The 12,725-nt window shown below is 35.4% G+C and overlaps 1 protein-coding gene and 1 pseudogene across 1 annotated transcript; both read left to right on the plus strand.

The window, feature by feature from the left end:
* The first annotated feature begins 2,266 nt into the window (after positions 1-2,266).
* On the plus strand, positions 2,267-3,211 carry LOC122731887 (olfactory receptor 10AG1-like). The gene has a single exon (XM_043972138.1). The coding sequence runs from the start codon at positions 2,267-2,269 to the stop codon at positions 3,209-3,211; it is 945 nt and encodes a 314-aa protein (XP_043828073.1).
* A 7,243-nt stretch (positions 3,212-10,454) lies between these two features.
* LOC122731888 lies at positions 10,455-11,388 on the plus strand (annotated as a pseudogene).
* Positions 11,389-12,725: the final 1,337 nt, after the last annotated feature.

Consider the following 12,725-nt stretch of genomic DNA (forward strand, 5'->3'; position numbering starts at 1 on the left):
TTAGCTAACCCTGAAGGAAGATGCACAGAAAAGGTTTTATGGTCCCATAAGAACAATGTCAGTAGTGTTAAATCTCAAAATGATCTAAGGCAGACATAGAAAAACTAAGGTTAATAATTATAAATGTTATATTAATGATGGTATAATGAGGATGAGGATGAGGATAATGGTTGTTTCATTACTTGGATATACATGTTTATGGTTTACAAAGTTCTTTCATTGTGTTGTCATGTTTGAACATCACAAAAACCCCAGGAGTTAATGCCTACTACTATTGACATTTTACAAAGAAAACTAGAATAGGGGCAGCTAGGTGGTGCAGTGGATAAAGCACCGGCCCTGGATTCAGGAGGACCTGAGTTCAATTCCGGCCTCAGACACTTGACACTTACTAGCTGTGTGACCCTGGGCAAGTCACTTAACCCCCATTTCCCCACCAAAAGGAAAAAAAAAACAAAACAAAACCAAAACAAATAAAAGAAAACTAGAATGTGAGAGGTGGTCACTTTTTTTTCCACCCCACCCCCAGGATTACTTAGCTAACTCTGCGTCAAAGGTGGAATTTGAACACAGGTCTTTATTACTTTGATTCTGGTGTTCTGGTGGATGGAATGTTGAGAATTTACCATGAATATAAAGTTGATCATTTTGCGTCTTATTTCTCTTGGTTTTTGTTTGTGAAAGGGAGATATAGTTGAAGAATAAAAGAATGAATAAATGTATCTAATATGATATTAATACCCAAATCAAAGAAAAATAAAAGAGAAGCGTTCAGCTGCCTTCGTTGAGTTCAGATCTTCTGGCTCAGGAAAGTCTGATAGCTACTTACCTTATAGTAATTCATTTTGGAAATTTAGTTTGGAAACTAGGAAGAAAAAAAAAACTATGAGATTTTTTTTGTTGATACTTTTCAAATAAGTTTTGTAAAATCATATAGAATGTTTAAATTAAAACAGATCATCAACAAACATTTATTAAGTACTTATGATGTGTTAGCCCCTGTGACAATAAATGGAACTTATGTCCTTGAAGAGCTCAAAGGTTATGGGGGAGACAGCTTGCAATCCACTATAGAGAATCAAGATATATTTAGAATAAATTGGTGATTATTGCAGTAGAAAGACAAGATCATTGAAAGAAGCAGGAAAACCCTCTTGCCGAATGTGGTGCTTTAACTGAGACATGAAAGGAACTAGGCAAACAATGAGGCAGGGACACAGAAGTCAAGCATTCCAGTAATGGAGGACATCCTCTGAAAATTCATAAAGTTGAGAAATGGACTATGTCCAGGCAACTAGAAGGAGGTCATTGTCAATGGTATTGTTATGTAAGAGAACAGCAAAGTACAAATGGACTAGATTATGAAGATCTATAAGCACCAAGAGAAGGATTTTACATTTGGACCTGGATTTAGTGGGAAGCCACTTCAGTTTTTTTGATTAGGGGGTGAAATTTTAAGATCTGTGTTATTTTTAAGATATTCTGAAAATCCTCCAGGGCTCTGTTCCAGGTCCTTTTCTTCTTACATGGGAGTTACATTCATATATATATATGGAGAGTTCAGTTCAAGCATCTCACAAATAATAGTCACTGAATTTTGAGTGAGAATTGACCTTAAAACATAGAATAAAGAATAATTGCCTTTGCAATAGATCTTAGGAATATAATGTTATTATTCAGTCATTTTTCAGGCATGTCCAACTCTTCATGAACACATTTGGGATATTCTTTTTTTTTTTTTTCGGTGAGGCAATTGGGGTTAAGTGATTTGCCCAGGGTCACACAGCTACTAAGTGTTAAGTGTCTGAGGCTAGATTTGAACTCAGGTCCTCCTGACTCCAGGGCCAGTGCTCTATCCACTGAGCCACCTAGCTGCCCCCATGGGATATTCTTGACAAAGTTATTGGTGTGTTTTGTCATTTCCTTCTCCAGTGGATTAAAGTAAATGGAGGCTACATAACTTGCCCAGTGTCAAACAGCTAGTGTCTGAGGCCAGATTTGAACTTGGATCATTCTCACTCCAGCATTCTATGCTAATAATAATGCTGCTGATGATAATGATAATCAAGGTTAAATTTGAAGAAAAAAGAATTGGAGTGACCTGTGAGTAATGATTATATAGATCAAGGTGTCATTGCAGACGGTGAGCTTAGAATATAGAAAGCCAAGACTAAATGCAACAGTCTGAACTACTTAGTCCAATCTCCTTATTTTACAGAGGGGAATGCTAAGTCTCAGATGCAGGAAGCTGTTCATCTGTTCTGAAATGGCAGGAAGAAATGTCACAGATGTGAATGAATTCATTCTCCTGGGATTTTCTGATATTCCCAAATTCCAAGGCCTCCTTTTTGGGATTTTCTTAGTTATCTACCTGAGTATCATCATAGGAAATGCACTTATCATTATAATCACAAAAGTTGATCCTGCTCTGCAAACTCCAATGTATTATTTCCTTGGAAACTTTTCTTTCTTGGAAATTTGTTACACATCAGTCACTCTCCCCAGAATGCTAATAAACCTTTGGACCCAGAAGAGAAATATTTCTTTGATGGCCTGTGCTGCACAAATCTGCCTAATTCTAGGTCTGGGAGGTAGTGAATGCTTCCTCCTTGCCGCGATGGCCTATGACCGCTATGTGGCTATTTGTAAGCCTCTCTACTATTTGGTTATCATGAACCACAAGATTTGTCTTCAGCTGGTTATCGGGTCCTGGATCATTGGGACACCAGTTGTGTTAGGACAAACATACCAGATTTTTTCTCTACCCTTCTGTGGCCCTACCAAACTCAATCACATTTTCTGTGACATCTACCCAATATTACAGGTGGTCTGTGGTGACACCTCTATCAGTGAGATCTTTGTCTATGCAGATGTTGTACTATTTGGCATTATTCCCTTTCTGTTGATATGTGCATCCTATTTCAATATCATTGTTACAATCTTGAAGCTGCCATCAGCAATAGGGAAAGCTAAAGCTTTCTCTACTTGCTCTTCTCATCTCATGGTGGTAGGCCTATTCTTTGGCTCTGGCATCATTGTGTATTTGCAACCCAAATCTAGCCACTCAGCAGGAAGGGACAAAATTCTTTCTCTATTCTATACCACTTTGACCCCATTGTGTAACCCAATGATATATAGCCTGAGGAACAAGGACTTCATTGTGACAATAAAAAAATTATTATCTAAATGTGTAATAACAGGAAATAAATAGATAAACTTAGAGATAGCTGGGTTCACATTCATTTATCTTATGGATCCTATGAAAATAAACTTCTAATAAAATCCCCAACACAACTTTGCAAACTTCATCATTCCCACATATTGATATTTAATCTTTGTGATACTTCTTTCTATTCCTAACATGATGTCAGTTTTAGCTTTGTGGTACCTGAAGACAAATGATATTATCTTTAATGTACCAGGGTTAAGGAACTATCTTGCCTCTCAGAGTAAAGGGAGAAAGTGAGACAAATATTTGAAAAATTCAGAATGAAAAATGTCAGTACCTACACCACACATAGCATTGAGGCCACTGGGTATTTCAGCTACTTAAAGATTCCAGTCAAGTCCATAAAAGGTTCTCTTATAATACTGAACCACATTCATAAGCACATATTGACATTTTTACATTTTATATTTTACATATCTATGTGTTTTGCCTTATCTAGATTGAAAGATACAAAATTTCAAATTTGCAAGGGACATCAGCAGTCATCTGATTCAGCACACAGTGTAGAGCAATCCTCAATATAACATATAACCTAACTAGTGATCTTCCAAACTTTTGCTTATTGACCTTTGAGAAGGGGGAACCTATCAGTCTTTAGAGAACGCTTTTCAATTTTAATTTCAATATTTTAATTGGTATCAAGTTATTTTTCTCCTGGCATTTACACCAAAATGTATTTTTTCACCTTCTACCCATTCATCCTACTTCTATTCACCATGATCTCAAGAATAAAACGAATCCTTCTTTGAAATGTAAATCTTTCAAATATTAAAAAAATCCCACAGTGGACATATTTCTCTGAGACTTTTCTTCCCCAAAGTAAATATGCTAAATTCCTTTAACTGACCTCATATAGCTTATACTTAAGACCATCCCCACCTTGGTTGTCCTCCTCTTGATATTCACCAACTTTTCATAAATTATCAATTCTAGAACATAATACATAACTCCAGATGAATTTCTAGCCTTTTTACCTTAATGAAGTTCACAATGGCTTAAACATTGTTGATTGCCACTTGGTATTACTGGTATATTTAAATTGATGTGATATAATGTCCTTAGATATATTTTTTCCAAAACAAACTGATGTCTAATTATTTCTTCTTTATCTGTTACTTGAAATTTATTTTGTCTGCATTCAAATATAATACTTTATAATATTTCCAACTGAATTTCATTGTTGTGATGTCTTTGCAACCTGTTTTTCATGTGTGACAAGATCCTTTGGGATCCTTTTATTGTTATCTTTTGTGACAGATTTCCCTGCCATCTTTATATCATTTGCAAAATGTTGAGAAAAATGTTAAACAGGAGAAGGCCAAAAACAGGTCTCTGATGTATACCATTTGATATCTCCTATCATGTTGGTATTCAATCAACACCAACTGTTATTCGAGTCTGATCCTTCATACAGTTCTAAATAAAAAAAAAATGTGATAATATATTTCATATTTCTCCATATTCAAAGCAAGAATACTATACTTTTTCAGTAAAATATTTTATAAAATATAGCTAGATAACATCTTCAGCACTCTTTTCATTTACTTTTTTAGTAAACCTGTTCAAAAAGGAAATGGGAATACACTGGCAAAACTTGATTTTAATGAAGAAATATCAACTCTTTGTAAGCATCTAAATGTTCACCAAAATGGTTCCGTGAACCAGAGAGAGACAACTCATGTCTTATATACATACTGTAACAAAACCCTGATATTTTCACAAGACTGAATAATAGGTAAAAAGTCATATAATAGGGAATAGAGTAAAGATGGAATCAAACCAGCATTTTTGCTAAACTCTTCCAATATTCCTTTTCTACAATTTAAAAAGAAAAATAAAACAGCACAAACTTGTCAAACTGAATTCTGAGTGGGAATAACAAAGAAAAGTAAATTCCTTTTTTGCCCAGACTGTGCAAAGTAGGAAAGCAAAAAGGAGGTCTGTATATGCCAGGAGGTGTCCAGGAGACAAATGGAAATGGCACTAGCAGTGGGCTATGCTAGCTGGACACTAGGAGCAGTTTGTTGTCAAGGGATAATTAAGGGGCTAAACACCTAGTCAGAAAAAGATCCAAGGTAACCCCTGTAATAACACTGGAGTCAGAACTGGATACAATCTGGAGGTTTGCTACTCATTACCCAAGTCTGGGTCACCATTTCAGGTTGGCAAAGAATACTTTTGATTGCAAGGGGGTAGGGTACTACCAAGTTAAGGACCATAGACTGTCTGTCTTTCTATCTTGCTCTCATTATCTTGCTTCTGGCTATTTTTCCTTTCTTTCTGGTTGTTAAGTGTTTGTTTTCCAATATTTTAAAGGCCTGCTCAGTCCTGGCACCTACAAAGTTTTGGTGTTCCTTCATTCATCTGATCTAACACACAATCTTCTGGTCTGACACAGATAAATAACAATGGAGAAACAGAAAGATAGATAGATAGATAGATAGATAGATAGATAGATAGATAGATAGATAGATAGATAGATTTCAACTCTATATCACTGTATATAGATAGAATTACATCCTTAGATAGATAGGCAGAAAGATAGATACATAGCCAGCCAGCCAGATAACTAGAAAAAAAATCAAAGGAAAAAAGGAAGGAAGGGAAGGAGGGAGGGAAGGTAAAAGTAGAGGGAAGGAGGTTGAATGATGGGGTAGAGAGGCAAGAAGGGAAGAAAGGAAGGGGGGAAGGAAGGGAAGAAGGAAAGAAGAAAAAGAAAGGAAGGGAGGAAGAGAAAAAGAAAGAAAGAAAGAAAGAAAGAAAGAAAGAAAGAAAGAAAGAAAGAAAGAAAGAAAGAAAGAAAGAAAGAAAAGAAAGTTATTTCTCTTAGGCAGGATCTGAATTCCCATCTAGCTGACTCTAAATCCAGTGCCACATTCAATATTGCACCTAGCCTTCTGACATAGTTGTTCTGTACAACTTAATTGTATTCAACATCCTTTAGGGAGGAAAATGGCAACAGAAATCTATCGTCTGATTTAAGACAAAGATGCAATGACTGAAACCTTCAATATAAAGACACTATTTTTGAGAGTCTAAATGCTCTTACTCTACATCTTCCATGTATTTTTTCTTAAGAGATAACATTACACAATTTATAAGATCATGAGGATTTGAGCTACAGAGGACAATAAAGGGTACTTATTATGCAGTGCCTTTCTTTCTGTCAACATCTTGTCCCCAAGAATTATATATTAAGGCCAAGAAAAAGGAAGGAAATTACCCAAGTTCCTATAAATACTCAGGAAAACTGGACTTTGCAATAATAATTTTATGAGCCTGATTTAATTTGCTGTTTCCCCCACTGCATCACACTATACCACTACATTAACAATGCACTGTGATTCCCACAGTCTATGAGGACAAGTAAGCTAAGTGCTTTATTCAAATTTATCCTACAAATAAGAGGTTGGTCAAAAGTAATGCAAGTTCTCTCAAAAATAAACTTAGCCATTCATTTGTAGTAAAATACTTGATAATAATAAACAAAGATGCAATACTTTGTTCTGCAGAGTGTACTTTGCTCTTTGAAACCCCATGAAGACCAAAGTATAGGCCTTTGAGGCAGTAAGTTATAAGAAGTATAATGAATTGCCCAAAGTTCCAATAAAGCAGAGTTTCAGAGCTGAACAAGAAATCACGATCCCTTGACAAAATGCATGACTCTATCTAATGAACTTCACTGCCTTATGGCTGCATGATTAGAGGATTATTCACATGTGAAAAGTAACCTATGTGATGTACTGCCCCATAGAGCAAGGCTAGAGAGAGAAACATGCTATTTAAAGATATCTCAATGCTTTGAACTCAAAGATCATTTAGGGTGAACAAGTGGGTACTGTGCATATTTACAAAGTGCTACTGGGAAGCTGTAGGAGAAGCAGAATGGTGCAGTTAGAAGCATGGGTATTTAATTCCAATCCTTACACTTCCTTATAGGGTCAGCTTGAACAAGCCACTTTTCTGAACTTCATTTATATATATATATACACACACACACACACACACACACACATATGTATATATACACATATATATGTATATATATTATATTTATATAATAAGAATTTCCATTGCACTTAATGGAACTGCATTATAAAAACATATGTAATTATATATATAGACATACTACTTTGCAAACTTGTAAAGGAGTATCATCATGAAATTTATCATATGAATATGGTATTTTTAAAAAACACAAATCAAAGGAAGCTGAACGGCACTTTTGGATTTGTCTCTAAGAAAAGTAAGCAAGTGCTATTTCGTTGTTTCACCTTTAGCTTCTGTCTTTTTGAGCATGTCCTGTTGGATCACAAAGAAAACATCCATGTAGAGAATTTGACCTCTGTTCAAATGTTCAGAAGCCATCACATCTTGTACAATTGTGAAAAGTTATGCAAGCATTTCTAGATTGCTGCCTCTATATGGGAAGGACCAAATCATTTTCATAAGTCTTTTCTTCATGACAAAAGTAATTTAAATAAATTAAGTTCAGGTATCTACCAGTGCTTAAATTAGTAATTTAATTCATTTATTTATTTACTATTTTTAGAAATTGTGCACATTGCTATTTTATGTCTGTGAAGTTTGCTTTATAAAGGTTTATATGAGCATCCCTCTATTCGACTACCTTACTGTCAATATTTCTTCAAATAAGATTTTATTATAAGTGAATATAATCACAAATTGAACAGACCCTTCAAGGAAGGGCAGTATTCTAGTAGATAGAGAACATTGGGAAATACGTGAATCCTAGCAAGTTAAATTATTTGAAAATCATAGTAATCTATGGAATAATAACCGCTTTTTTTGTTTTTAATTTGGCTTCCTTTATGGTTTGCATTGCATATCCGTTCCACAGTTCAACCCAATTTTTTTGAATCAGGTTCAAAGAATTTTGAGAATAAAACAATTTTCTACAACATAATTTGAAATGTGAATTAAAACAGAATCAATAATAATAATAAGATTCAAATGTTTTGAGCAAAGAACTACTGAGAATGTCAAAACAGGGAAGGTGTTTTTAAAAAGAGTAAATGTGTCACATGAATTATGGTGGCTTCTGGCCCATGATTATGAGAGAATGGTCTTGAACAAGTAAGGCTGAGATTGGATTTCTATAACATTACTGCTGTTATGATTTACAATATTTCCTCTAAGCATAGGGGACAGAACAGTTATACTGACCCAGATGCTGCTTTACTTTGGCAACAACATTGTGCACTTACGATATCAGGAGCATCTAAGTCAAGGTGCCAGAAGGAGATCATCTCCAACAAAGCTTCTCAGAGAAGATGCTTACTGCTAATTGGATAATGCAGATGAAATCCCTAAGAAAATTCAAGCCAGGGTAAGAAATTGTTAGAAGAAAGTCTTTGAGTGAGTCATTTCAATATTATAGAAGCAAAATTAATGAAAAATGACTTTTTATCAATTAGAGAAAATATTTCATGTTTTAAGTATTATTCAACCTGTATTTAAGTATTATTCAATATGCACTTTATGTATTAAGAATTTATCTTGTCATGGAAGTGAGAAATATGTTTATGGGGGAGGAAGTGTGAGAGGGTGGGTGGGTGAGTGTGAGTGGGATCTTAGAGTCTTGGGTGGCATCTTTCCATGTGGAAAACCTGGAGAACCTGAATATCAAGAATTATGACATATTAAGAGAGTGAATTATAAAGACATTCTCTGAAGCATATGCAAACATTCAACTACCGCTTCTGGATAAGAGAATGGTATTTTATTGACTGAAGTCTATCAAAACAGCTTTTTAGCTTCAACTACTATTGCTTTGCTTTGTTCTCATCTGGGAGATCTCAGATTTCTTTACTCATTCCATTTTGCGAAGCCAGTTTATGGATTGACCTTGAGAATTTTAAAAGGTCAAAACAAAGAGACAAAGGATTTAGGAAGATGAAGCCCAAGAAGAGTGTTGCAATAAGTTCAGTAATTAATGATATGAGAATCAGGGAGCCACCTTTAGAGAGACACTTCAGGGATATTTGGCTAAAGGGTTTATTGGAAAAAGCTACCAGCTTTGAAATTGTGACTGAATGTCTATTTCTGAACTGCTTCTAAATCATATATCCTAGAAACAAGCAAAACCAATTATTGCCAGTGGATAGCTAGGAACCCATGTATAAGAAGGGCAGAGATATTGGCTAGGTTGTGATGGAAGGGTCCAAAAGTTCACCTTTAAAGTTTGTTCCTTGCTCCTTGGGCATCAATTCTGCATTGGCGACAACAACCAAACTGGGTTCCATTTCCTGGATTTCTATTTCTTACTGTCCTTATCATTCAAAATTCCAAGGTCAAAGGTATTACTGCCTTTATCAGACCCATAGACAAAGGAAAAACAGATTTTCAAAAGGCAAATGAGACAAAGAAACATAAACTAAAAACAAAAAGCATTTGTGAGTATTTTCTGTCAATGGAAGAGCCTTCTCTTGAAGAAGTGGATAGTCCACAAGAACCAGTTAAAAAATATCTCTTCATCTAATCCACAGTCTGTAACTCTAAGTCAGTTTACATATCATCATGACCCTGAGAAGATAATTTCTTCACTTATTCATGTAAAGTTATACACAAACACAGAATATATATGCCTGAGATATGCAGGCCTACATATAAACACATTTTCTTGCATATTATGTCTATCCATATATCTGTAATACACATTTTATTCTACAGAGGCAAGGAGTGTGAGAGAGGTAGAGAAAGACTGAAATACAGAGACAAGGAGACAGAGAAAGATAAAGACAGGCAGAGAAAGAGGGAGAGACAGATAAATAGAAAAGGAGACATACAGAGATAAAAAAGACAGAAACAGAGTCATAAGGGAAAAGAAAGATTCTAGAAAGGAGAAAAGAAAAATTATGTCAGAGTTTGAGGGAATCTGAAAAAAGAATAATGTCAGATATAAAATGAATATTTCTTTCTTTCTTTCTTTTTTTTTTTTTCGTGAGGCAATTGGGGTTAAGTGACTTGCCCAGGGTCACACAGCTAGTGTTAAGTGTCTGAGGCTGGATTTGAACTCAGGTACTCCTGACTCCAGGGCCAGTGCTCTATCCACTGCTCCACCTAACTGTCCCTATAAAATGAATATTTCAAATAATTTTATCTAACCCCTTATTTTTCAGAGGTGGACTCTACTTCTCAGATGGCTCAATGATTTCCCTGTCTGAACTTCACTATGTTCAAAGATCAAAAAACAGGGAAAAAAATGGCAGAAATAAATCATACCATTGGAGTGGAGTTTGTTTTTATAGGATTTTCTGATTTTCCCAATTTCCAAGGTTTTTTGTTTGGGATTTTCTTAGTTATCTACATGAGCATCATCCTGGGCAATGGCTTTATCCTTCTTCTAACTAAGGTAGATATAACTCTCCAAACTCCTATGTACTTTTTCTTAGGAAACTTTTCTTTCTTGGAAATCTGTTATACATTAGTCACTCTTCCAAGAATGCTGGAATACCTTTGGAGTAAGAAGAGAAATATTTCTCTGGTGGGCTGTGCTACACAACTATGTTTCTTTCTTATTCTGGGAGTCACTGAGTGCCTGATCGTGGCTGTTATGGCCTATGACCATTATGTGGCCATCTGTAAGCCACTCTATTATCCTCTCATCATGAACCACAAGGCATGTCTTCATCTGGTAGTTGGTTACTGGGTCAGTAGGATTCCCCCTACAGATAGGGCAGACATACCAAGTATTCTCTATGTCCTTTTGTGGTTCTAATAAATGTAATCATATTTTCTGTGACTTCCCCCCACTACTGAAGGCAGCCTGTGGAGTCACCTCTGTGACAGAATGTTTTGTCTCTGTTGATGTGGTCTTATTTGCTTTGATTCCTTTTCTTCTGATACTTGGATCCTATATTAGAATCCTCATCACAATCCAGAAGCTCCCATCAGCTACAGGGAGATACAAAGCCTTCTCTACATGCTCCTCCCCTCTTATTGTTGTATGCTTATTTTTTGGTTCTCGGATAATTGCACATTTTCAAACAAAATCCAATCACTTAACAAGAACAGGCAAAATTCCCCCTCTTTTCTATACTACAGTCACAGCAATGTTTAACCCCTTGATATACAGCCTAAGGAAAAAGGACGTCATGCAGCAATTCAGAAATCATTGTCTAAATAATGAGGCCTAAGAAACAAATAAAAATTGCACATATCTGAGGGTTAATGCATGATCAAATACTATGAAATTAAATAATTTTTAGGAGTTGCTTTCTAATTACATGCCAGTAAAACAGAACATTTTAATGGAATGGATAAATGGATAAATATTTACTAAAATATATACTTCCCTCACTGACAGAAGAAATAGAATACTTAAATAACATAATCTTAGATAAAGAAACTTGCCAAGCCATGAATGTTGTTGTGCTGTTCAGTTGTTCAGTTGTGCACAACCCCTCATGAACCATAATATACCAGGCCCTTCTATCCTCCACTATCTCTAGAAGTCTGTCCGAGTTCATATTCATTGTTTCAATGCACTATCCATCACATCCTCTGCTATCCCCTTCTCCTTTTACCTTCAATCCTTCCCAACATCAGAGCCTTTTCCAGTGAGTACCATCTTTTCATTATTTGGCCAAACTACATGAACTGACCTTACATTGAATAGCCTGGATGAATTTCTTTAAGTACTCTCAGACTTGGTCTTCTAGTTGTCCACGGAATTTCTCAAAGTCTTCTCCAGCATCACAATTTGAAAGCATCCATTCTGTGGGGCTCAGCTTTCCTAGTAGCCCAACTGTCAGTCATGGATTTCTGCTGGAAAAGTGGCATATTTTGTATTCTTGTCCTCAAAGATCACTGCAGACAGTGCTTGCTGCCATGAAATTAAGACACTTGACCTGTGGAAGGAGAGCTATGGAAAAGCTGAAAATCATACTAAAAGGCAGACACAGTACCTTGCCAACAAAAGTTTAATAGTCAAAGTATGGCATTTAATAAAATAAATGAAATTATTTTTAAGGAAAAAATTTATGTCTTCCCTCATGAAAGAAACTGGAAATGTGAAATAATTACCCAAATGAGGGGGTAGCTAGGTGGCACAGTGGATAGAGCACTGGCCCTGGAGACAGGAGTACCTGAGTTCAAATCTGGCCTCAGACACTTTCCACTTTCTAGCTGTGTGACCCTGGGCAAGTCACTTAACCCCAATTGCCTCACCAAATAATAATAATAATAATAACAATAATAATAACCAAAATGACATAGAAAAAGGTAATTAAATATTTTCAATGTTTTTAAACCACAAAATATTGAGAAATTCTACTTTAAGAGATCCAGCAATTGACTTAAATTGTGACCAAGTGATTGGGATTTCTAAAAATAGTATTAATTGAAATTGATGGTCAATATCAACCTAAGATAACGTTTTTATTTTTACTTTGTTGTAGCATATAAACTTATAAATTAATAAAATAATTCAAAATTCTCTCAGTTGATTTTTTTTCATCGTTTCTGAGTTGGA

This window comes from Dromiciops gliroides, chromosome 6 (assembly GCF_019393635.1).
Source record: "Dromiciops gliroides isolate mDroGli1 chromosome 6, mDroGli1.pri, whole genome shotgun sequence".
NCBI classification, from domain to species: Eukaryota; Metazoa; Chordata; class Mammalia; order Microbiotheria; family Microbiotheriidae; genus Dromiciops; species Dromiciops gliroides.

Excerpts from the sequence above, each read along its gene's own strand:
- LOC122731887 (XM_043972138.1), top strand. The coding sequence starts at position 2,267 with ATGGCAGGAAGAAATGTCACAGATGTGAATGAATTCATTCTCCTGGGA.